The following is a 27,234-nucleotide window of genomic DNA, read 5'->3' as shown; positions in this document are numbered from 1 at the left end:
CTGTCACTTGGTATATAGCTCAGCAGCTCCCTTCTATCCCTGCCTGAGCATAGTGTTTTCCTTCAGTGTGTGCTTGCACTCTGAAGGTGCCAGGTCCCGTCTCTTGTCTCCTGCTTTTTGTGTCAGTTCCCGTGTCTGAACTGAGTCCTGTATGTCTCCTGCTTTGCGGTATCAGCTCCCGTGTCTGAACTGTGTCCTGTATGTCTCCTGCTTTGCGGTATCAGCTCCCGTGTCTGAACTGAGTCCTGTATGTCTCCTGCTTTGCGGTTTCAGCTCCCGTGTCTGAACTGTGTCCTTTTTGTGTTCTCTGGTCTGTCCTGTCTGAACACGCTCCTTGCCTGTTCGTTCCGCCTTCTAGTGGCCGATTTCCTAGACCCGCTCCTGCGTCTGGTCTGTCCTGTCTGAACACGCTCCTTGCCTGTTCGTTCCGCCTCTCTGGGGGCCGTATTCCCAGACCCGCTCCTGTATCCCTCTGCAGTGTCGGTCTCCTCCGTACACTCAGTTCCAGTCTGAACTCTCTCCTGTCCTTTACCTGTTTTGCCTCTATGTCCGTTCCCTTCCTTTTTCTGCAGAGTCTGAACTCGTACCTAACTCCTGCTTGTTGTCTCTGCAAGTACTGTGTGAGTATCTGGCTCTGTCTTTCCCTTCCTGTCTGTTCCGTGTGAACAGAGCCCTGTCCTCCCTGCTCAGCCTTGTCTGCACTCTAGCTGTGCTTGCCTGTAACCCTCTGCCTGTATTGTTCCTGAGTCCCGGTGTGTACTGGGTCCTATCCCGCCTGTGTTCCTACCTGCTAGTGCCTCCCTGTCTGCACTCTAGCTGTGCTTGCCTTTACCCCCCTGCCTGCATACCCGCCTGCCTGCATACCAGTCGTGCCTGCCTATACCCACCAGTCTGTGTGCCAGCCTACCAGCCTGTTCCTGTATTCCCCAGTGTGGGTCAACAGCCGTGTCCGGGGTCTGTCCTGGAGTAGCACCTGGTCCCTCTGCTCGGTTCCTCCTTGGTGCACTGGCGTCGTATGCCGTCGTGCGACCCTGGTCGGATCGGGTGAATACTTAGTCACGCCCCTCCAGGCATTCACTCTCCGGCACGGTCCAGTGGAATCACTACAATCACACGCACACGCCGCTTAGCCCGGGCGTGTGCATAACAGGGAGAGGAATATCCTAATAGTCCCGTACCTGGACGATCTACTTATTATAGGCAACTCGTTCAGCCATTGCAAGGACCATCTAGCAAAAGTCATGGGTTCCTTGACGAGTTTAGGCTGGCTTCTGAATCTGAAAAAATCCAGGCTGGAACCAGATCAAGTGCAAGAGTACTTGGGTATCCTGTTAGATTCAAGGAGTCAGGAATGCCGTCTCCCGGCAGAGAAAATCCAAAGCATGATGGCCCGAGTGTCCTACGTGAAGAACCATCCCGATATGACACTGAGGGGAGCAATGTCCCTCCTAGGCTCCATGACTGCCTGCATCCCGGGGGTCCGCTGGGCTCAGTTGCACACCAGGGGCTTACAATGGGAGATCTTGGGGGCGGAAAGGTCACTGACGGCACTTAGAAGGTCGGCTGACCTTATCAAAAACTTTGCTTTCCCTGACATGGTGGACAGAGGGGGACAATCTAGGCAGAGGCGTCCCATGGGCAATACCAGTATCTCAGATTCTAACGACGGATGCAAGCCCCAGGGGGCTCATCTAAATGACCAAGTGGCTCAGGGGGTCTGGTCGAAGGATTTGGAAGGGGTATCCTCCAACATGAAGGAACTTCTGGCGGTGAAGTATGGCCTCTTAGAATTTCTAGACACGCTAAGAGGGCACCACGTGAGAGTGTTTTCGGACAACAGGGTAATGGTGGCATACCTAAATCACCAGGGGGGTACCCGGTCCGATTCTCTTCTACGGGTGTCAAGTTCCATCCTCCGGGTAGCAGAGAAGAATCTAGAGTCTCTATCGGCACTCCACATAAAAGGGACAGAGAATGTCACGACGGACTTCCTGAGCAGGACCCAGCTGAGACAGGGCGAGTGGGAGCTGAACCAGCTAGTGTTCGACAAAATCACGAGGGTTTGGGGGCACCCCTCCATAGACCTATTCGCCAACTGGCAAAACAAAAAGTGGACACGTTCTGCTCGATCGACCCCAGGGGGAACCCAGCGGCGCTAGATGCCTTCTCGATCCCATGGAACCACCAGCTAGCGTATGCCTTTCCTCCGATTACTCTCATTCCGGCAGTTCTGAGGAAGATCAGGGAAGACGAGGTAAACATGATCCTGATCGCCCCCTTCTGGCCAAGGAGGCCTTGGTTTTCCTGGCTAAGGATAATGTCCACTTCCGACCCCTGGGTCCTTCCGGAAGTTCCGGATCCGGTGTCCCAGGGACCAGTCCTTCACCCACAGGTAGCAAACCTGCACCTGACAGCTTGGAGTTTGAGAGGGCGCTCTTGAGGGATAGAGGGTTCTCCCCCAATTTAATCTCCACCTTACTGCAGAGTAGGAAACCCGTAACTACCAAACTCTACGGTAAAACCTGGAGAAGATTTCTTTCTTTCACGGGGTCGGAAGTAGTGGGGGAGTCCACCATCACTGCTATCTTGGAGTTTCTTCAAAAGGGGTTGGAGCAGGGGTTGGCCACAAGCACTCTGAAGGTTCAGGTGGCGGCGCTGGGAGCCCTGTATAACTGCGACCTGGCTAGGGATAGATGGGTCTCCAGGTTCATCAGGGCATCCCATAGGTCCAGGCCCATCCCCTCCTGGAATGCGCCTCCTTGGGACTTAAATCTTGTGCTTTCGGCTCTGACCAGGTGTCCCTTGAACCTCTAGCGGACGCGTCTCTTAAAATCCTGTCCCTTAAGACGTCCCTTCTAGTAGCCCTCACATCGGCACGTCGGATTAGTGACATACTAGCCTTATCAGCAGGGCCCCCCTTTACGCAAATCCTAGAAGATAGGGTGACACTTAGGACTGACCCAGCGTACCTTCCTAAGGTGGGATCCCTCTTCCACAGGTCACAGGAGGTCACCCTCCCTTCCTTTTGTTCAGACCCAAAAAACAAGGGGGAAGAGACCCTTCACATCTTAGACGTCAGGAGGTGCATTATACAATACTTAGAGGCCACACAAGAGTGTAGGAAGGATAGGTCTCTCTTTGCGTGCTTCCAGGGATCTCGGAAGGGACGGAAGGCTTCCAAGAGCACCCTGGCAAGGTGGATAAGGGACGCCATCTCCCTGGCTTACGCCTCAAGCGGGGAAACCGCGCCTGCGGGCCTAAAGGCTCACTCGACTAGGGCAGTGGCAGCCTCCTGGGCGGAGAAGGCTGGGGCTTCTATCGAACAGATATGTAGAGCGGCGACCTGGTCTTCTCCTTCCACATTCTTTAAACACTACCGGCTAGATCTAACCTCGTCTTCAGACCTTACCTTTGGCAGAAGGGTTCTGGAAGCGGTGGTCCCTCCCTAATCCACACTTCTCTGCAAATCTCTCCGTGGTGCCGTCATGGGGAAAGAGAAAGACGTAGTTACTTACCGGTAACGGGATTTCTCAGAACCCATGACGGCACCCGTACATTCCCTCCCTTCACACATGGGTGCGCACATTTGATTGTTGCCTTTGTATAGTCACAGGGTGTGTCTGGCAAGCTCCTTTTTCAAAAAAAATATATATATATATATATATATATATATATATATATATATATATATATATATAAATGTAAAAATTTGTGTTACTAACCTGGCGGTCCTCTCGATGCTCTATAAACCAACTGATGCGGGAGAGAGGTGCCGCCCTTTTTATCTGTAGGTTTCTTGTCCTTGAATGACATATCCCCTCTCTCCGTGGTGCCGTCATGGGTTCCGAGAAATCCCGTTACCGGTAAGTAACTACGTCTTTTACTGTTATGGTTTGTGTATGCCATGACCCACTGGGAGAGACCCTGAGGTGCTAGAACATCAGAACCCCATTTTACAAACCACACCTCTCAATGAATTCATCTAAGGGGGCAGTGATCATATTGACATTACAGGTGGGTCACAGAATTTTATACCATTGGGCAGTGAAGAAAAAATAATTACATTTCTACCACCAACATTTTCTTTTAGCCCCAGATTTTAATTTTCACACAGGGAAATGGGTAAAAATGGCACAAAAATTTGTCCCACAATCTGCTTAATGTAGAAATACCCATTATGTGGCTGTACAGTACAGTTTAGCCATACTGCCAAATATGTCTATGCTAAATGTGGTTTAGGCACACTCGGGCTCTGAAGGGAGAGGGGCATTTGGATTTGGGAGCGCAGAATTCACTGGATTTATTTTGGGGGCGAGGAGCCATTTCGCTTTTCCAGAGTCTTTCTGCTACCAGTAACGTGGACGTCCCCTATATTTCCGTTAACAGATGACACACCTGAGTGGGGACTTGCTGTTTTTGTGGATTGATTTGAAGCTTTTGTTGGGAACATTTTACATAACATTTTGGAACACATTTATCCTGCGCTCTATGCTGAGCACTTACTTTGGGGTTTCCATTTAAATCTCAGAGTGCCGTGATTCAGATGAAACCCCCGAGGGGTCCATTCACTGTAATGAGGCAGCAGAGTTACTCTGGACTCCATGTGGCCTCTGTTCAGTGTTTTCCTTCTTTTCAGAAGTGCACAAAACTGTGGCGGACCGCACTTTTATGCACTCCTAAAAAGGACACCGGAGGATCATAGATCAGACTGCATTCACAGTGTCTCCATCTGCCTCATTATAGGGAATCTTCCGCTGGGGGTTCCGTCAATCACGTATTTCAGAGGTTTACACAGAAACCCCAGTGTAAGCACTCAGTGTAGAGTGCAGGATAGATATGAGCCGAGCCTTACTGCGATCTTTGGGAGGCAAAATCAAAAAAATCAACAGCAGGTGAAGAATTGGTTTTATTTATTTTTTACGCTTTTCCTCATGCGGTATAAGTGATTAGACGACTTTATTCTTCGGGTCGATGCATTTACAGCAATAACAGATTTATATTGTTTTTTTTTGGCAGCTGTCACACACTAAAAGACACTTTTTTTTTGGTTGTTGCATCACCATATTTGAGAGCTATAATCTTTCCGTATTTTGGCCGACAGTCATGTAAGGGCTTGTTTTTTCCGGGACGAGTTGACGTTTTTATTGGTATCAATTTTACATAGTAACGTAGGTTGAATAAAGACCTAGGTCCATCGAGTTCAACCTTTCTCCACAAATTATACTCCCTACACTAATTTACTGGGACTAGGACTTACAAATGTATTACCATTTTTATTACTGCACTATTACAAATGAACCAGTTTATATTTTTTTCAATTAGTTTTATTTTTTGTATTACTCTTATGATTCTAATAAAGGTATTACTAAAATCCCTCTACCTAAATCTGTTGATCCAGAAGAAGGCAAAAACCCCAGGGCACATTCAGCCAATTAGCATCACGGGGAAAAATTCCTCCTTGACCCCGAGAAAGGCAATCAGTCCTAGAACCCTGGATCAAATGTACAACTATAAGTTTAACATTTTGTCTAATTTAACTGTAACCCACAATGTTACCTGTATCGAGGAAATCATCAAGCCCTTTTTTGAAAGCTGTTATAATGTCTGCCATTACTACCTTTTGTGGTCCGCATTCCACAGTCTGACTGCTCTGACTTTAAACCTTTCGCAACCTTGGGTTTTGTCGTTTTTGCTTTTTCGTTTTTTGCTCCCCTTGTTCCCAGAGCCATAGCGTTTTTATTTTTTGGATAATATGGCCGTGTGAGGGCTTATTTTTTGCGGGACAAGTTGTACTTTTCAACGCTATTACTAGTTTTACCATATAGTGTACAGGAAAACGGGAAAAAAATTCCAAGTGTGGTAAAATTGCAAAAAAAAGTGCAATACAACAGTTGTTTGTTTATTTTTTTTACCATGTTCACTGAATGCTAAAACTGACCTGCCATTCTTATTCTCCAGGTCATTACGAGTCCGTAGACACCAAACATGTATAGGTTATTTTATATTTTAGTGGAAAAAAATTCCAAAATTTGGTAAAAAAAAAAATAGCGCCATTTTCCGAGACCTGTAGCGTCTCCATTTTTCGGGATCTGTGGCTGGGTGAGGGCTTATTTTTTGCGCACCGGGCTGACGTTTTTATTGATAACATTTTGGGGTAGATCCGATGTTTTGATCGCCCGTTATTGCAATTTTGCGGTGACCAAAAAACGTAATTATGGCGTTTAGAATTTGTTTCTCATTACACCGTTTACCGATCGGATTAATTCTTTTTTTATATTGATAGATGGGGCGATTCTGAACGCGGTGATACCAAATATGTCTATGTAGGTTTTTTTTTTATATTTTATTTTGAATGGGGCGAAAGGGAGGTGATTTAAACTTTTATATTTTTTTAATATTTAAAACTTTTTTTTCACTTACTGCATGCTTCAATAGTCTCCATAGGAGACTAGAAGCAGCAGTTGTCTGATCGGCTCTGCTACATACAGGGGACCAGCAGATCCCCTGCATGCAGCTGAAATGGTCCTGTGCTATGAGCGCTGACCACTAGGTGGCGCTCATAGCGACCAGATCATGACAACCACAGGCGTCTGCTGCAGACCCTGGGTTGTCATGCCCACCCATCGGTGACCTGCGATCAGGTGATGGGGTCGCCGATGGGCAGGGCTTATGACGCGCAACCCGGAAGCGCGCGTTAAATGCCGCTGTCGGAGATTGACAGCGGCATTTAACAAGTTAACAGCCGCGGGTGGATCGCGATTCCACCCGCGGCTGTTGCGGGCACATGTCAGCTGTAAGAATCAGCTGACATGTGCTCAGTTCAGTGAGGGCTCAGTGCAGCAGCCCTCACTGAACGGGGGGTACGCAAATGTGCATACTAATATGGCATGGGCTGTAAAGGGGTTAAAGAACCCTTTCCAGGTGCCAGAATCGCCTTTCTTCCACCCGTAATGAGTGCCCCCTGGTCCTTAGAAGGAATAAGTCATGTGCTAGTCCTTTGTACTGACCACACATATTTATACATGTAAATGAGATCCCCTCTGAGGTGTCGTTTTTCTAAGCTAAACAAGCTTTTTAACCGATGATTAAGAACCCTTGTTTGGTTCGAAATGCGCAGTTTGCCTTACACATGGTGTTTTTTTTTTTTTAATGGAATCAATAAGATTGACGTTTTAACTTTATATTTCTTGTTATGGCTATGGAGAAGGTGCTGGAGTTTCTCATCACTCATTAATAAAGAGAATTGGTCCTAGTACAGATCCCTGCCGCACCCCACTGCAGTCTATATCCCATTTAGAGAACGTACCATTTATGACAACTTTGTTTCCTGTCATTTAGCCAATTCCTTACCCATCTACATATAGTTCCCCCAAGTCCTTGCTTCTGTAGCTTCAGTATAAGGCTGCTATGTGGTACAGTATCAAATGCCTTTGCAAAGTCCAGATAAATCACATCAGCTGCATTATCAACATCCAGATTTGCTCTTATCTCCTCATAGAAACCCAACATGTTGGTTAGACACTACCTATTTTTCATGAATCTGTGCGGATCATTTATTATATTCTTCTCTGTGATATAACTCTGCAGGTCATCTGATGCCCTCAAAAACTTTGCACACTACTGAAGTCAGACTTACTGGATGGTAGTTACCTGGATCCACCTTCTTACCTTGCTTAAATATCAGTACCGCATTGGCTATCCTCCAATCCTGTGGCACTACCCGTTACAAGAGAATCTAAAGCCCCCGTCTCACATAGCGAGATCGCTAGCGAGATCGCTGCTGAGTCATGGTTTTGGTGACGCAACAGCGACCTCACCAGCGATGTTGCTATGTGACACTTTGCAGCGATCAGGCCCCTGCTGTGAGCTCACTGATCACTGTCCTGGACCATTTTTTGGTCTTTGCCCTCCCGCTGGTCAGCACACATCGCTGTGTGTGATTAGCGATCAGGCTGGTAACCATGATAAACAGCAGGTTACTAGGGGCACATGCGCACTTAGTAACCAGCTGTTGTTACCACTCTGCTACAGTGAGTGGTAACCTCCCGCTCACCATTTCTAAGTAGTTTGTTTGAGAGCAAGTTTTAGGTTAGGGCTACATGGCAACTTGTGTCACAGCCAAGATATGCAACCTAGCAGATACTTGACAGGGTCCACTTGTCCTGGAGGTTGTCACAGCAGGCATGGGAGAAGAATCAGACTCATTGATCTGTGACCTGCCAGTTGTAGAGACTGGCAAAAAAACATTTGCTATGACATTATGCAGCTTGTGCATAACAGTAATCTGTAAGACATGGCAATGTTGCATGTAGCTCCAGCTGGGTTTACATAGGGGTGTAATGGTGTGTGGGAAGGGGGGGGGGCCACAGTCACCAGCTCTTATGTCAACTGAATGCGAGTCTATGCGCTGCAGTACATGCTGCTGGCCAGAAGATGGCAGCTTACAACATGCAAGTCACTGGTAGCACATGTGATGCGCTGTCCGATGCTTGCATGCTGAAGTCAGATTTTAATTTAGGAATCATGTCGTTTGACAAGTTTTTTTTTTTTTTTAGCATCTCAAATCAGTGTAGAGAGGCTGTTTTAAGTTCTTGATAGGCTCAGAGTTAATTTCACAGGTACCCATCCAGTAAAGGATGTGGTCCATCCAAATCGATAAGTTTACAGATGTACAAATCCCCTAGTGCATGAGCTGCGGGGGATCTGCTGGTTTCTGAGCCAGTACCGAGGGTAGGTATGCATAATACATACTCCTGGCCATAGCCCAGTGGGCACAACCTCTCTATACAAGTTTATGGAGCAAGGCTTCACCCATTAGACAAGCCCTGGCAAGGAGTATGTATAACATACCGTCCTGGCTCAGAAGTCAGCAAATCCCTGCAGCTCAGTGTGTGCACTGGGACCTGGTCCAATTTGGTCAGGCAAACCCTTAAGTGTAGTTTAGTATAACCGATAAGGATAAGCTAGTTAATAGCTCATGTGACAATTCACACAGGACACAAGTAGAGTTAAACTTTGCACATTTATTAAACAACTTCACAGCAAAACAAAAAAAAATAAGTTACTTTCTTCTCTCCCAGAAAGACATCACTTCTTGCCAGCCTTCATTGCAGACTTGGTCACTTTACCAGCAGTTGCTGCCTTCTTGTCCACAGCTTTAATGACACCAACAGCCACCGTTTGCCGCATGTCACGAACAGCAAAGCGACCTAGAAAGTAGTGAACATTAGTGAATTTTAGATGGATTAGACAGCCAATACACCACCACATGTAGGTCAAGTGACCCACCAGAGCTAGGGTTAATAGTACGCCACACATGCTTTAAATGCCATACTACTGGCAGGTTTGGTTTAACCACTTAGTAACTGGTTGATCCTTATAACTAACTTAATACCCAATGTGTTAATGAAATAAAGCAAATTTTAACCAAAGAACTTTTGCACATTTCTTACCAAGGGGAGGGTATTCAGAGAAGGTTTCCACACACATTGGCTTGCCAGGAATCATTACAATGATGGCTGCATCTCCAGATTTCAAGGATTTAGGATTGTCTTCCATTTTTTTCCCTGATCGACGGTCAATTTTCTCCTTCAGCTCTGCAAACTTACAAGCTATATGGGCAGTGTGACAGTCCAGAACTGGTGCATAACCAGCATTTATCTGCCCTGGGTGATTAAGGATAATGACCTGAAAACACAAGCAAAGCCATGTTAGATTCCACATTAGGGCATGTTCACACCATGCTTTATGGCCTAAAGTTCTGGGTTTAGCCTTATTTACATAGTGATCAAAAGTTAATTTTAGTTTCTCAACTGAAGCACGAGTGGTGCGCTATGGGTCTCTGAAATAAAAGCAAGACTGCTACTCTTTAAGTGAAGTACCAAGAAATGTTAGGCCAGCTTTTGAATATTTATGAGTAGAGATCTTAACGTACCTGTGCTGTGAAGTTGCCAGCCTCCATTGGTGGGTCATTTTTACTGTCTCCAGCAACATTGCCTCTTCTAACATCCTTAACAGATATATTCTTAACGTTAAAGCCTACGTTGTCCCCTGGTGCAGCTTCTAGTAAAGCTTCGTGATGCATTTCAACAGATTTTACTTCTGTTGTTACATTCCCAGGTGCAAATGTTACCACCATGCCTGGCTTCAAGACTCCAGTCTCAACTCTACCCACTGGAACGGTTCCAATTCCTGGGGGAAAAAAAAACCCATATTAACATCATATGTTTACAGAAATCTGTTAGGTCATGGGCTGTACACAACGGGACACAGCACAATTGGTCCAGTGTGCAAGATTTAAAAGGACATGGCAGGAGAAAGGACTAGCCATAGTACATGCAGTCCAATGAATTTCAAAGCTTGATTTGTATTTTAAAAGGTTTTCTGAAATTCATATAACAGTGCTGGGGGGGGGGGGGGGGTAGAGAGAAGGGATCCTTTAAATGTGACCCTCAGCATTGTTTCCTTCAACTTACCTCCAATCTTGTAGACATCTTGCAGGGGTAGGCGTAGAGGTTTGTTTACTGGACGTGATGGGGGAATAATTGAGTCCAGTGCTTCTAAAAGGGTAACTCCACTAGCATTTCCCTCTTTTCTGTCAATCTTCCAGCCTTTGAACCAGGGCATCTAAAAGGCAAAGTTAGTTTGTATCGATAAAGGTTTTTTTGGGCAGATCTGCAAATATCACTCCAGGCAGACATCTCAATAGTACTGTTTGATCAGGAGCATTAAGGAAGGGTATAGCGAGTACTAGGCCCAAGCTGGTTAATCGTGGCAACCTAATCAAGTTAAGCATCTTAATCACACATGTCTTAGTGACTTAACAGCATTTAATATAGTGAGATCCTTACCTTGCTGCTAGGTTCCAGCATATTGTCTCCATGCCAGCCAGATATAGGTACAAAAGCAACCCCTTTCGGGTTGTAGCCAATTTTCTTAATGTAGTCAGAAACTTCCTTGCTTATTTCTTTAAACCTGCCCTCGCTGTATGGAGGCTCAGTGGAATCCATCTTGTTCACACCAATGATTAATTGTTTAACTCCCAATGTAAAGGCAAGAAGGGCATGCTCACGAGTCTGTCCGCTCTTAGAAATTCCAGCTTCGAACTCTCCCACACCTGCAGCCACAATAAGGACAGCGCAGTCTGCCTGTAGAGATATTAGGAACAATGTTAAATACCCAGTATTGTACACAAGAATCAGAGTAATCCACCCACTGCCTGGCACAAGTGGCAAAATGCATTCATAGGAGCTATGGCAAGAGCCAAACATGCACAAGACAGACAGTGAATGTGCCACAAGCTGTTTGAGTGGGAAGACTCCTTACAGGAATTATAAGTCATGGCAATGCTGGGGACCCAAGGATCAATAGGGAAAGTGAGGACATATCCCCACCTTAATGCATAGCCAAACTAAGGAAGCCTTAGAGCATACTTGTCTGTAGGGATAACATGATCACTAGATCTGGTGTGGCTCCACAACCCTGATCACTGAACAGATCTTAGGATAGTTAAAAGTGAAAATATATAGCAGTAATCAAGCTTCTAATACAATGCACACTTCCAGCAACCACTCTGGCCCCAGCTGTAGTCTGATCTGGTTGTACATAAGGTGGCATGGACATGTACAGATAGTAATGACCCACTAGGATGCCTGGAGGTCGGCATGTCACCAGCAATGATCACAGCCCACCGTCTGCTTGGCACAGTTCTTACCTGTGAGGTGCCAGTGATCATGTTCTTGATGAAGTCACGGTGCCCTGGGGCATCGATGATGGTGATGTAGTACTTCCCAGTCTCGAACTTCCAGAGTGAGATATCAATGGTGATGCCACGCTCACGCTCCGCCTTCAGCTTATCCAGTACCCAGGCATACTTGAAGGAGCCCTTGCCCATCTGTAACACAGCAGTAAGGTTATATGGTGCACGCCATGTAAGAAGCCTCGCCATAGCCTCACGCCCACAGCACTCACCTCCGCCGCCTCCTTCTCAAACTTCTCGATGGTTCTCTTATCGATGCCGCCGCACTTGTAGATCAGGTGGCCGGTCGTGGTGGATTTCCCGGAGTCGACATGGCCGATGACCACGATGTTAATGTGGATCTTCTCTTTCCCCATGGCGGTGATTGCGGTGCACAGGTCCCGAGCAGGCGGAACGGTTAGAAGAGCGCGGCGGCGCCAGACATTTAAAGAGCTCAAGGAGGGCGGGGTTTAAAGAACGACCAATAGCGAGCCTAGCGCATGCAGGTAGAGCGGCTTGATTGGATAATGGGTTGATTAGACTTCGGCCACGCCCACCCAGTTGTTATTGTGGTGCAGCACTAACAATGGGATTTTTTTTATTAGACCTATTCTGATATTTTTTTCAGTATTCTATGATTATCTCTTGATACGTCACTATTCACATGGGGTTTGTGACCTCCATTTCTATAGGTGTGAGCTGCACTTATGGTGCGCCTGCAGGAAATGTAATCACCTACTTTATTTTTACAGTTACTCATTATATTCTTGCTGGTGGATCCCATCATGGCCAATCAGCTGGAACCGCTTAATTCACATGATGCAGTTAAATAGGATAAAGCTGCATATGAAAATGTCAGTTTTGCAATGCCGTAATCAGCTTTTTATGGTAGAAACATTTTTTACCTATTTTTACTGTGGAACCTGCACAGCGAATAAATGCATTGAAAAACATGCATTTTTCTCAATGTAGTTTTGATGCTGTTTTAATCCAAAAACGTACAGCCATATGCAGACGCGCGATATTAGTCTGTATTCACATCATGCTTCTAACATCAGTGGCTCTGTCAGAGATTCCTCCTGCAGCCCTGAAAACAGGATTCAGGCAAATCAACAGACGGGGCAAAGACGTTAATGAGGCAGATGGAGTCATTTTGTGCTCTGTCTGGCTTCATTTTTGGCAGTGTCCAGACTTTTTTAGATGGTCAACTGCGTTTTTGTGCCTCCCTTAAAAAGGTGGACACTGCCAAAAATAAGGTGAGACACCGCTCAAAATCACTGCATCTGCTTCATTAAAGTCAATGGCCTCTTTGGCAGATAGGCCTGACTCCCGTTTTTCATCCCGTTTTTCAGGGCTTCAGTAGGAATCCTCAATGGAGCCACTGACGTTTGGCTAAAATGTAATTTGAACATGGCCTAAAAAAGGCACCAAAAACATTGACACTTCATCACCAGCACCAATTACACTTTTATCACAGAAAAACCTTTTTAGGGCACAGGCAGATGTCCGAGGATCTCGTCCGCAATGCACGTACTGGCCTGATCGTCTCCATACATAGAAATTTATGAAGCTGTTATGCTCCAGTCGGGAGACCTGCGGCCAGTCCGGGCATTGCGGTCCATGATAGGACCGAGATCCTCGGACGTCTGAATGAGCCCTTAGGCTAAGTTCCCATGATAAGTATTTGGACCATGCTTTCTGTTGTGTATTTTTGTGTGCAAAAAAAAACACAGCAGTTCCAGCAAAGTAGATGGGATTTATATGCATCTCATGCCCACTCTGCTGTTTATTAACGCTGCGGATCCTAACCTGTGGTGCATATTTGAAATCTGCAGTAAGTCAATTTCTCTTGCGGTTAATAAGTCTTTTATTTACCGTTTTTTCCCCATAGACTTGAGGGACATTTAGAAAATCTGCAGGTAAAAAACAAATATGTGTTTTTATTGCACTTCCGTAGTGGAAACACAATAAAAACACATGTAATCCGCATGAATGGAACAGTCAGAGGAAAAGTATGATAGAAACACATCACCACTTCTGTATTTATCACCCACTTCTGGTTTTGGCTTACAAATACTGATGTAAAATACTGACCAAATACTGAATGTGTGAACATGGCCTTACTAAAAAAGAAAATCAGGGAGACAAGGGCGCTTTCATGTGTGATATTGTTCTAGGTGATATAGGTAGCTTTAAAAATTAAGCGCTCACCTGTTGCTCTAGGTAACCAACCACAGTAAGGTGTAGACTGCCTGCCGGCTCCTATGCGGATCACTCCTTGGGTCCATTGGCAAGGCTAGTAGGAAAACAAGAAGTCTAATGGTGCCGTCTGATTGAATCCACTTTTATTGGTGGTGTGTTAAAACCATAGTAAACAGTAAAAAAAAAATGTTAATATAGGTTAAACAGTGTAGCCCATGTTACATTTTCTATTATTTCTCAATGTTTTTGTAATTTACTACAATTTTATCCTGGTTTTAACACATCAGCAATAAAGGTGATTTTAATTGGACAGCGCCATTGGACTTCTTAATTTCCTATGTTCTTTTAATATCAGATTGGCAGGGGTCCGACATCTGGCACCATGACGTAGCACCCGACACCTGGATGTAAACTACAGAACTGTGCAGCTCCATTCAGTGTATGGCAGCCGCTGTCGAGTACTGCAGATCACCTCCTTTCAATGTTTCCATCCCTCCGTAACAGCTAGTAACAGCTAATGGTTGTCGGACTACCGCTGATCAAATTGTGATAATCTATCCTAAGTATAGAAAAGTTAGATTTTTAAAGTGGTGTGACAAGGCCCCCATACACTCTAGACCAGGGATTTCAAACTCAAAGACACAGAGGGCCAAAATGAAAAACTTGGACAAAGTCACGGGCCAACCAGTATACAGTATAATGGGCCCCACATAGTCCTCCATACAGAATAATGGGCCCCCATAGTCCTCCATACAGTATAATGGGCCCCACACAGTCTTTCATACAGAATAATGGCCCCAAATAGTCCTCCATACAGTATAATGGGCCCCACACAGTCTTTCATACAGAATAATGGGCCCCAAATAGTCCTCCATACAGAATAATGGGCGCCAAATAGTCCTCCATACAGAATAATGTGCCCCACATAGTCCTCCATACAGTATAATGGGCCCCACATAGTCCTCCATACAGTATAATGGGCCCCACACAGTCTTTCATACAGAATAATGGGCCCCACATAGTCCTCTATACAGTATAATGGGCCTCACATAGTCCTCCATACAGAATAATGGGCCCTACATAATCCTCCATACAGAATAATGGGTCTCAAATAATCCCCCATACAGTATAATGGGCCCACATAGTCCTCCATACAGAATAATGGCCCCACATAGGGGTGGTGGTTCTGGTGTCGTGGGCCAAATTAAACCACCCTGCAGGCCAGATTTCGCCCATGGACCGGAGTTTGACGTGTATACACTAGACTATGTTAGCTGAAACCGTCATATCGATGTGTATGAGAGCATTGGCCAACTGATTGTCGGGGAAGATGTTGATTGCACATGTTCAATTTCAGACTGACGATCGCATTGTTCTCCCGGAGATAAACCATCAGCCGACGTGTCAGTCTGCGGCTTTCTCATAGAAGACACAGGATAGCTCATCCCAAAATGCATCTTTAGTCAAGCCACAAGGATAGAGCATTAAAATCTTCTTTATTTATTTGTAGAATTAAAATATGTTGTAACAGAGAGACATCATAAAAATTAAGTAGCTTTCCTGCTCTTAATAATGGCTGGATTAAAGATGCATTTTGGGATTTACATGCAGCCTGACATTCCTGTGTTGCAAAATGGCTCCTGGGACACTTTGGAGAAATGTCCATACCACTGATTCCATGATGGATCCATTCTATACTGTAAGTGCAGTTGTATGTCACGTACCATGTCACATACCAAGCCTAAAAGGATTCGTTTGCACGAACAGATAATCGTTTAAATGATTAACGATGCCATTGAAACTAATGACTAGCGAACAATATCAGACAAGTGTTCATACAAACCGACAATCGTGAATAAAATGGTTAAATAGTGATCGTTACATCATAACATCGAACATTGTGCTCTGTGTTCACACAGATATTCTGAAGTGTAGGTTTGTTCACCGTTCAAATCCCATAAATGATACTATTTATTTTGATTACATGAATCCATAAAGTATTGTACAAACACTTCATTAATACTGTATAAAAACAATTTAATGAAACAAGTGAATGAATTTTTTTTCCACTCCTCCTTTTTGAAGGTTAAATCGTTGAATGAGAGAACAATCTCGATTTACATTATACAATTTCCGAAAGTTGAATGAGATTTTTTTTGCTCACCTAAATGATTTCATGCATGATGAATAAGCTTTTTTGGGCACATCGTTCAGTCGCTCAACTCATTCAGATTATTGGGGCTAAGCAGTGTTTACACAAACTATAAGAAGGTGTCTTCATGAAATTGGGCTATAAACCAAATGTCCAGCTATAGGAGTTCCTTTGACGTCCCATCACCGCTCTAAAAGGCAACCATGGAGCAGCGCAAGACACTAATGGAAGGTATAGTGAAGGTTTATCCTCTTTAGCGATAAGTCTTGAACACAATGATAGCCAGAAATTGGTCCGAAGACCACATAGGCTATGCCAAGAAAAGGCCTTCACGAAGGAATGTCACACCGGTCCTACTCCTGAGATTATGATGTTGGTTGGCATAATGTACAATGGCTGGACCCATCTAGTATTCATTTCAGGTACACTAACAGAGCTGCATTACATTAATTTAGTCATGGAAACAGTGATACGGTGTGATACAAAGTGTCCCAGGAGCTGTTTTTCAACACCAGGCCGCATGTTACTCGTGCTACTGTGAGCAGGTTACATGGCCTAAATGTGCTATCATGGCCTGCAGCATCTCCGGACTTGTCTCCCATTGCGCACATCTGGGATATCTTTTTTCCGGAAATTGCAGAGAGCTTTAGCTGCGGATCTTAATGAATTCTCCGACAACCATTAATAACCTCATTGACCAACCAAGGGGTGTAATTGTGTGTACCTCTGCACTTATATTCGATACTGAATAAATTGAAATTTGGTTTGAAAAGCTTATTTCCATTTTTTTCATCATTTGCATATCCCTAACGTGTCTATGGATGCTGGGATTTCCATAACTCCATGCCTTTTCCTTCTTTGGTCTTGCAATTGTAATGTTGAGGAGTGCGTGTAACTAAAGTCTTTATTCGGATTTGCAAATCACAGTAATAGTATCACTGTAGCCTCCATTGTTGCAATAAAGGCATTTTGCTTGTCTAGCCACACCAAAATACTGTCAGCAATATTCAGGACAAGCAAGTTATTTGTATGAATGAGCATGGACTGGTGTCCTCACCTCTAGGCTCAGAGCCATTGTGTGGTGATCTGCCACTGCATACAACCTGATGGGACCTTCACAACCTACGAATATCTGATCAAATTGCATTACTAGGAGAGCTTTACATTATCTTTGTATGGACAGCCTATCTAAAGAAACCTTATTAGCTCATGCTAATCAACTTGGATTTGCATTAGGAGAAACAAAAGTTGTTTTGCTTTGCAAGGTCTGGACACAATGGGCTAGATTGGCTACTTTTAAATTCCACTGGCAATTCTTGTTGTGGGGAAAAAGTGTCCTGTTTTCTATAACCACCACCAAACAAATGTAAAATAGCTGGATGTAAATATTTCCATCAGTTTTACATGATTGTTGCTTATAGAAGTTGCTCAGAATCTTTTTTTAACTCAACTTTTCAATTTATACAGAACATTGCAAGATCTTTGACTTAAGTATTAAAGAGAGATATTTTAAAAAGAATACACAATTTCTGGGGGTTCAACCAGAAAAGAAGCCTGGATCCCCAATTCCAGGAGAATTTGAATAGCGCTGTGGTCACGCATTCACACTACCCTTCTATTCACACTGCTAGAGGTAGCCGAATACAGTCCTCAGGTATATCCGTCCATCCCACAGAGATCGAATGGGGTGGCAGGGCAGATGCTTGACTGCAACTCCATAATGGGGCTCGGGACCCCCATTCTTTTTTATTTAACTGTTGTTATTGAAATTTTTCACAAATACAAGAATAAAACATTGTTGAATCATTGCAAAATACTTACATATAAGATCAAGAGTGGAACTAAATAACTTTGTAATAATGCAAGAAAATTAAAAAATCAAGAAAACAAAAAATTGGTAAAACAGAAAAATGAAAATAATGCAAGATAAGACAGACAAGACACAAATAAAAGGGAAAATAAAAGGGGAGAATAATCATATGATCACAAAAGATGGTAATCTATGCTGCGATATTCATATTGGTCAGGAGAACAATAAAGATCTTTAAATACTCAGCTATTTATACATCATGTTCAGCCCAATAGTAATCCCACATATACCAGATGCCATTGAAGGCACTCTATTTTTAAGTAAAGCTGTGGGATATTCCATATTTCTAACATCTTTAATGCATGAATATAGATCTATCGATGATGGGATTTGGGGTCTTTTCCAGTTCTTTGCTATTAAACATTTTGCTGCTGTTAAAAAGTGGAAAAGTAACCTAGCAGATTTTTTTCCCTGTTGAGAATGGTGGGACATTTAGAAGGAAATATAGACGATTCAATGGGATAGATATATCTATTGCCCTTGAAATAAGGTTTTGGACTTTTATCCAGCAAGCTTGGATTAAAGCATAAGAACAAAAAATGTGGATTGTGTCAGCCCCTGTCTCCCCGCACCTCCAACATGTGTCTGGTATATTAGAATTACGTAGAATGGAAAAGCAGTGTGGTACCAAAAACTAAAATCTTATACTGGTTTTTACTTATGCATAGAGAATATGGATGTTTTGGCCTATTTCGTCCATATTTAATGCCGGTTTTTGTCCATATTTATTGCCCATGTTACTAGGTATAGGGAAGCCAACAAATGTAGCCCTTTGTTGCATATAGGAGGGCGAGGGAGGCACCATAAAGATGAGGCCAATTAGAAATTTATAAATACCCGAAATGAATCCCATAGCAGAAACACTGAATTTACAAAGTTGTTCAAGAGGCATGGGAAGCGAAGCTTTGGGAGAACTGAATAGTGTTCCAATATAGTGTCTAATTTGAAGATATTGATAAAAATATTGGTTTGGTAACTTAAAATTTCTTTGCAAAGTGGAGAAGGGTAGAAGTTCCATAGCCGTATGGGCAATTATGTCTGTTATATGGAATAAACCCTGACGACTCCAGGGCTTAGTCATATTTCTGGTAGTGCTGTCTGGAAGAGGGACCTTCATTCTAATGCAGGGTGGGTCTCCCAGTGGTGGGACCCCAGCGATCATACATTTATTACTTAATCTGTTTATAGGTGATAAATGTTTTTAGTGTAAAAATCCATTTAGGTTTTCTACTATGCTCAATTTATAAACTATTATTAGCTGAATTACTTCTACTGCAAATAAAAATAATATGACAATAAAACTGGATGGCCCCAGAAAACTCAGTGTCCCTGCAGATTTTTGCTCACAAAAAACACCCCAAGAAACAGTCAATATTCATTGACGTTTCCCGAGTCCCCAGCATGCTCTATCGATTGCAGAAATGCTGCAGATTTTCACCACCAATTTCATTCATTGGAATCAAGTGATAGAAAGCCGTGGCTAAAACTGTACCAAAATCAGTTTAGATTTAGGATGGTTTCACAACATAATTTTTATGCTGTATGTGCACATACCCTAATTCAACAAGCATTGGAACATATCGTGTTTCTTCACTGATTAAAATAAATAATATAATTTAATATAAAGCCTATCAACAAGCTTCCCAATTTAACTGCATAGGGTGATTAGCAAATAATAGTTGTCCTAGTGTCTTATTCACATTTTTCACATCAAAATGACACCTAGACTTTTGTAGGGTGTATAAATGCACTGTTGGTATCCATGCTCATCGGTCTGTCTCTGGTTAACATGTCATGTGAATGGCAATAACTAATGCTGCATTAATAACCACATTAGATGGCTGTTGGCCGAACGATGCTGCGGCTGATCATTCAACCGACAGCCATCTCAGGGGACATTCCCATATACAAAAGCACTTGCTCAGTTGAGCGCTCCTTTGTTCACTATGGAAAAGCAGCCGATTGACATAAAGCCGGCGACTGACATGGCGGCTGGCAGCTTATCTCCCGGAGAACAATGTGATCAGCAGTTTGAAATCGGACATGCGCGATTGACATCCCTCCCGACAATCAGTCAGCTGGCGCCCCCATACCCATTAGACCATCGGCAGACCCTGTCGATACTGTTGGGACTTGTGTGTCTTTAAATAGCTACATACATATAACATCTGATGGACCAATGCATTTTTTTCCTTTTAAATATGTATGAAATATGACAGAACCATCTTATATGCCTTCATATACATTATACTGTTGAAGGCATGCTGATGTACAGTAGGGAACATGTACCTTTTTTTTTAGAGCACTATTATGGCTCCCCCAAATTTCACAGTTTCGTCCAACCTTGTTCTGTTTTCTTACCTTGCTTTTTACCACAGCCAGGACAAGTCTACCTAGCTTTAAGGTTTATTCCCAGCATTAAAAGTTATCGTCTATCCAAAGGATAGATAATAACTCTTAGGCTATGTTCACACCTTGCATTTTTGATGCTTTTTTTCTGCACCAAAACTTCTTTCTTGGCAGTCAAGTTTCCGCCTCAAAAAAGCATTTTTTTCTTCATTTTTGCTGCATTTTTACAGCGCTTTTGTCACTGTCCATTTGTTTCTTGTGCATGCTGATAAAGTTTAGTTACAAAAAAAATAATCTAATTCAACTTCCTCAGGTTTTGGCACCAAAAACGCAGCAAAACCTGATACCTGCGTTTTTGCAGCATTTTTTCAGCGTTTTTTCCACCCCCCATTACTTTTAATAGGTGAAAAACGCTGAAAAAAAGGTTAAAAGAAGTGACACGCTGCTTTTTGCAAAAACGCAGCAGTTTGACAAAACAGTCAGGACAAAAAAACAAGCTGTGTGTATGAGATTTCTGAAATCTCATAGACTTTGCTGGTACTGTAAAACGCAGCTGAAAATTTGCATTAAAAAATGCATAAAAAAAACGCACCAAAAGCGCCACGTGTGAACATAGCCTTAGATTGTGGGTTAAAGCCATATGGACTCCCGTCAATTCAAATAGCATGGCTTTGAAATGCCCTGTCAGTACAGAGTGGTGGCTATCTTCAAACCATTTCAGAGCCCATTCTCAGGATCTGTGGGGGTCCCAGCAGTCAAGCCCCCATTAGTTCACATTTTCACAAGTCATCACCTATACCATGGATAGGTGATACATTTTAATGTTTGGAATGACCTTTTAATAAGCATAGTATAAAATAATGATTTATATGCCGCGTCCCTTGTTTATATTGTTACATATAAATTTCAACTAACAGAGAGGGATGGGCAAAGCCATGTTCAAGCCAGAAATTGCTTCTTTATAGTCTTCATGTTCCTGCTTTTTTCAAACATAATTTTATTGTTTTTTTTTTCCAAAAAATTTAACAGAAAATAAAAATGAAGAAATAACAGAATGAATCATCAAATAAAACAAGACATCTTAATAATAACCAATTGAGATCCTTTTCTTTATTAATTTTGGTAGACTTAATAAACTAGCACCAAACACTTAAGTTTCTTTGGGTATCAAAGAGGCCCTTTAGGCTATGTTCACACTTGTTGGGCTTCTCAGTGTCACAAATCTGCAGCAAAACCAATCTCTGGCAGGAAATCAGCTGCGTCAGGTTTTGCTGCGTTTTTTGTGCATTTTTTCGTTTTTTCACTGTCCTTCTGTCTCTATTTATGCATGTACATAAAGTTCTGTGAAAAAAAAGAATCCCATTCTATTTTGCCATCAAAATGCTGATGCAAGTTTTGGTGCGTTTTTCAGCATTTTTTTCATCACCCATTGCTTCCTATGGATGAAAAAACTGTGAAAAAAAAAGCTGAAAGAAGTGACATGCTCTATTTTCCAAAAACCCAATCAAAGCACGAAATAGGCAGCAAAAAAAAATCAAGATGTGTGAACAGAGAATTCTGGTTTCTCATAGACTTTGCTGGTACTGCAAAACGCAGCTGAAAATTTACATAAAAATCTGCAGCAAAAAACTCTGAAAAACCCAACATGTGTGAACATAGCCTTAGAGTAGTGTTACACTTTCAGCTTACCCAGGGCATACAATTCAACATCTATAAAGGGATGAAACAAACAAAGGTTTTATTTCTTTTGCATTTTAATGTGTTTGAATAAAGTTTCTCCACTTTATCTTTGCTGCGTTCTGGCTCTAACCGTTCTATAGTAAGGACTTTAACTGATCAGACATTGCGAGGGCGTTGAAGGCGATAGTCTTTTCAGAAGACATTTTTATATATCTTGAGAATGGAGTGAATGAGGACTGGAAGACGAACTGTTGAGGTGCTCTTATCTATTCCCTCCTCTTCTTAATAATGGAAGACTGACAGCATATGATTCAGATGTAATTTCATATGTCAAATGTTCTCTATGATTGATTGTACAATCTTTCAATGGATTTCAACCACAGTACACTGCCATAATCCATGAAACATGTCTGTTTTATAAGCCTTACATTTAGGATAGTGTGGACGTTTTTTTGGATGTAAGCTGATATTAAACGACAGATTAAAGCTATATATACTGTAGCTCTATGCATTATACAATATTGTGTATCTCTCCAGTTGTCATTAATTAAATATCTTCTAACAGTCTTCCAATCTGTTCTTATTTTTCCTCCACCTCTATATCCCCTAGTAGCTTGGCCCAGGCCCCATACAGTACATGTTCCAGCTCTCCAGGACACCGGAGAAAGACGCTCTTGTATGTAGTCACTCCACACTTTGCTAATCAATGGCGTGAGTCCCACGTAGTTTCAACGCTTGACTGGCGAGGGTCCTGGATGCCAGTCACCTCATAAAAGTAACTTGATGGAGATTCATAGAAAATAGCAGGATAGTGATAGTAATACTAAGTAGATCAAGTTATAAGTAGTATGGCTGCCAAGTAATGGACAGTAAAGAATGGATCATAGCAATAATCAAGCAAGGGAGGGGGTGGGATTGATCAAAAAAGTCCAAAATATAATGAAAACAGTATAAACTTCATTGATTTAATAAAACATCACAACAGGCAAGGAAACGTGACATGTGCAGAGTGTGCATAGGACGCACAGGGCCGGAGTACATAACAAAAATAGGGTAAGTGGTACATATAGTAACTTGTATTAAAAGACCACTGTAATATATAGTAATAGACCTTTCCACATTGGCTACCATTCAGAATGATTTGTCTTAGTGTGACCATTAGGTCACTGACGGTAATAAGCCATGCATGGGTAACCATAGGCATATGACTGTCTCATACAATTGGGGAGGTATGTGACGCCTCATTCTCGAAAGTGCCCCTTTTGAGTTTACCCTGGGTGATGGGGGGACTCGGCGTCGGGTCCTATGATGAAGAGATGGGGTGCAGCCGTGGCCCGGACCCGACCCGTGCTCAGGGCCGTCACATGAAAAGGAAGATGTTGTGGGCTCGTCCGGGTTGAGTGGCTTATTTAACGACTACGCCACCTGTGGTGCCTGGTGAAGGGTCACCAGCGCCGCTGCAGTCCGCCGAGGCCTGGTGTCACGGCGGCCAAAGTTCTCACTGCTCCCCACAGGCGGAGCAAGGCCTCGGGGCAGGCAGGCTGGATGGAAGGGGGTAGTAGTGCGGGGAGTACGGGCACCGCGTCGCATGGCATGGTGCAGAATGAACAGTCCGGAGGCCATAGGGGTGAACTTCCAAGGCTTTACTCACTTAGAGACGACAGCGGGAAGGCGACTCCCTGCTCCCCGCGGAGTCCTGCGGCTACCAGGGACGGGGGTCCGACTACCTCCGAGGAAGTCCAGCATTCAGTCGGGACCCTACACCAGAGTGTTCCTGCACTACAGACCGCTCCCTTTCCCGTCTGTGCGTGTGTGGATAGGCCGGGTCTCCCTCTGAGCTCCTCTCAGAACTAGGGCATGGGTGGCAATTCCTCTCCTTCCGATGCCCGGTGGGATCCTCTGGGCCTACCGGGCTTTCCCAACCAGGACTTGGAGTGACGAGGTCGGGTGTCGGGGGCCGGTACCCCTCTTGCAGCCGGAGTCACTCTTAATAGATCAGCTAGGCGAGGACAGGTGGCGTTCTCCGCTCCGTCTGCATCCTCCCCGGGACCCATTTGCTGTGGAGCCACACTCTAGAGCTCCCGGGCCTTCTTGCTCATGGTCCTCGAACGGGTGGAGATAGTCCTTATCTTCCGCCTGCCCATCATCCCAAGGCCTAGGGACTAGGGCCGTGTCTCCATCCCCTGCAGGCCCACACAGGATCCACTTTCAGGGTAGGAGATCACGTTCTGACACCAGTCAGGGTACAGCCATAGTACAGCCGAGTACTGTCAGGCATCAGTCAAGAACAGTCAGAGAACAGTCAGAGAACGCAGAGCCAAGATGGCCTTACATTAAATATCAGATTTGAAGCGTAACTAACTTGTAAGTCCTCCACCCTCACCCACTAACTGGTTCCTACCACTTTGTGTTCCCCAGTCTCCCTGTAACCAGGGGAGCAGCACCTAGTGCATACTAGCTCCCTCTGGTGGAGAAGTGTGGTGTTGGATGCAAAGGTTGGGTCATGACTATCACACTGTCCTTACCTCAGAGGAGGAACACTACACTCCATTAGAGAAGTGCAGCATCCCTGTGGCGGTCGAACCCTCAGGGGCGCCACAGGCACATTACCGAATGTGGGTACTCAGGAACCCTGCGTTCCCTGTACAAATGGCTTCATTATTGTCAATGGCCATTTTTGCAAAAACCATGCAACAATAAACAAGCAATTTGCAATTCATTTTCAATGATCCAGTGGCAAGCTGCTGTGACTTTTATGAGGTGACTATAAGGCAACACGTGCTAGTCATGTGGATGGATATGTGTGACCCCAGCTTCAAATGAGAGACTCATTCATTAACTCAGAATGGCTTTATAGTGTAATTGTAAATGCTTTTTCTAAACCAGACAACCCGGTTAAAAGGAATATGCTCGAATCACAGCATGTATCATATATTGGCTTCATCATTTCATGTAGGTATGTTTTTCTCTGAAACGCCGCAGGTCTCTCCCTATATACACACATAGCGAGAGACCTGTCAGTCAAGCAGAATGGGGTGGGGAGAAGCTGCTGGGGACCCGCCTCTAGGACTGATCGTCTGCCGGATTTTAAATATATGTTTTCTCTGAAACAACACAGCATTTAAGAGTCAAACTTAAATGGCTGAAATCATACAGCCAGTGTCTGATAAATGCTGTCCGTGGATCAGGCAACATGCATCAGCTGTTAGATTCCCTTTAAGGTTGGGGTTACACTAGCGCATAGCATCTAATGCGAGAGCTAATGACCCTCTGCTCCAGCTCTGCTGTGAGTGTGAGCCGAGTGTCATTGGACTGTGTTCCTATCCTCTTACATGACAGAATCGCAACACAGGTGCGGAGGAGACGGAGAAAGTAATTTCTCCATCTCCTCCATTGCCGGCATCCGCGGTAATCGCACTGCACTCGGATCACATCCGAGTGCAGTCCAATGATTCACACGCACCAGTAGACTTGTATTGGTGAGAGCGCTCTGATTCTCAGATGAAATCGCAGCATGCTGCGATTGTTCTCTCATATCGATTCAGCATGAGAAAATAATCGCAGATCTGAACTGCCCCATAGAATAATGTTTTATTCCATAGCACTCGGCCGTGTTATACACACGTGTGGGTGAACCCTAAGACTCTTAAAGGGATTGTCCGGTGACAACAAGTTATCACCTATCTGCTGGATAGGTGATGATAACCTACTTATCAGTCTGGGTCCAACCTCTGGAATCTGCACCGATCGGCAGAACTATGAACCTTTATCCCCGATGGGGCACTTTCATCCTCATTACAAAATAGAGCAGCAGGTCAGTCATTTCTCTAATTTGTTCATAAAAATTTTGTCTGTTCATAATATTTGCTTCAGTAAAATTGCATTATGGAGTGTACTTTCTCATGGAGTTTCTGAGTTTACATAGTCATTATTCACTATGATTTCATCTCTCTTGGGGCTCATGCAGACGTCTGTGCAAATTGGTGAGAGTCAGAGAGGATTGCCAGCGGGTCTCCAGATAGGAGCGTAATAGCCGCAGAGAAATATATGAAGTTGTCACACTCAGGATGGGAGAGCTGCAGCTAGTCCGTGCATTACAGTCTGAGATCGGACCGAGATCCATGGACGTCTGCATGAGCTCTAAGGCCTCATTCAGACACCCGTGTTGCACATACATGTTGTATCCACTTTTTTTCATGGATACAGCACGTACCCATTATAATCTATATTGCTATGCACATGTCCGTGTATTTTCACAGACCGTGTGTCCATACACATCTCCTGGAGATGTCTGTTTTTTCCCGGCATCACGGATGAAAAGTGTCAATACAAGTCTATGAGTCCATGAAAAACACGTGCAGCACACGGATGACATCTATGTAATATCTGTATGCTGTCCGTAACATTAGAAAGCATAGGAGAAGCTCTGTAGTTTATTTCTTTCTTTATCCATCTGTGAAAAACACGGATGACACTGATGGTAAAAACGGACACACGAACCGTTCACTGATGACACACTGATCCAAAATACAGATGACACAGCTTCCATTTTATCACGTACATGATTAAACAAGATGTGTGAATGAGGCTCTAGGGCTCATTCATGTTGTTTTTTTGTGGACGAGTGCTATCCATGTTTTTGACTGATAGCATTTGTACCTCTGATAGTGAATGAGGCTGTTCACTTGTCCATGATTTTTTGAGGACCTAGCAGTCCACGCAAATTTGCGAAGACATGTCCGATATTGATCTGAGTGTCAGATCAGAATCAGCAATGCAAGTCCATGAATCCATGAAAAAAAATCAGGCAGCACTCAGATGTCATATAAGTGCGGTCCGATTTTTACTGACTGTGTAATAGGAAAAGGTGGAGAACCCTTTTTTTTTCATGTACGTTAAAAACTGATGACACTCTGATCAAACTCTGATAAAACCCTGATGAAAGTCTGACCGAAATCACTGATGCAACTAAATCAGTTTTTCTCGTACGTGAAAAAAACTGATGTTAAGTGTCACATTATCAGTATTTGGTCAGTATTTTACATCAGTATTTGTAAGCCAAAACCAGGAGTGGAACATTCAGAGAAAAAGTATAATAGAAACTCGTCACCACTTCTGTATTTTTTAGCCACTCTGTGTTTTGACTTACAAATACTGATGTGAAATACTGACCAAATACTGATAGTGTGACCATAGCCTAAGGATCCCTAACTGAGGGCTCATTCAGACATCAGTGATTTTTCT

The 27,234-nt window shown here is 43.7% G+C and overlaps 2 protein-coding genes across 2 annotated transcripts in view; one reads left to right on the top strand and one right to left on the bottom strand.

Moving 5' to 3' along the window:
* LOC141215629 (protein kinase C-like 1) overlaps positions 1-27,234 on the top strand; it is an 81,035-nt gene that overhangs the window by 10,825 nt on the left and 42,976 nt on the right. The window lies entirely within an intron of this gene.
* On the bottom strand, positions 9,024-12,203 carry LOC141252813 (elongation factor 1-alpha, oocyte form). Its single transcript, XM_073670570.1, has 7 exons — positions 11,971-12,203; positions 11,714-11,893; positions 10,851-11,147; positions 10,476-10,626; positions 9,935-10,191; positions 9,453-9,687; positions 9,024-9,209 (listed from the first exon to the last, which is right to left on the bottom strand). The coding sequence occupies exons 1-7, from the start codon at positions 12,112-12,114 to the stop codon at positions 9,088-9,090; spliced, it is 1,386 nt and encodes a 461-aa protein (XP_073526671.1). The 5' UTR covers positions 12,115-12,203; the 3' UTR covers positions 9,024-9,087.

Source organism: Phyllobates terribilis, unplaced genomic scaffold (genome assembly GCF_046119375.1).
Source record: "Phyllobates terribilis strain yellow unplaced genomic scaffold, ASM4611937v1 Scaffold_2__4_contigs__length_985480577, whole genome shotgun sequence".
Classification (NCBI taxonomy): domain Eukaryota; kingdom Metazoa; phylum Chordata; class Amphibia; order Anura; family Dendrobatidae; genus Phyllobates; species Phyllobates terribilis.
This window is presented reverse-complemented; position numbering and strand designations above follow the sequence as displayed.

Bases quoted from the DNA above. Each gene is read 5' to 3' on its own strand.
- LOC141252813 (XM_073670570.1), bottom strand. From the start codon at position 12,114: ATGGGGAAAGAGAAGATCCACATTAACATCGTGGTCATCGGCCATGTC. The intron at 11,148-11,713 runs GTAAGAACTGTG...ATATCTCTACAG, and splicing joins TGATCACTGGCACCTCACAG to GCAGACTGCGCTGTCCTTAT. The intron at 10,192-10,475 runs GTAAGTTGAAGG...TTTTTCCCCCAG, and splicing joins AGATGTCTACAAGATTGGAG to GAATTGGAACCGTTCCAGTG.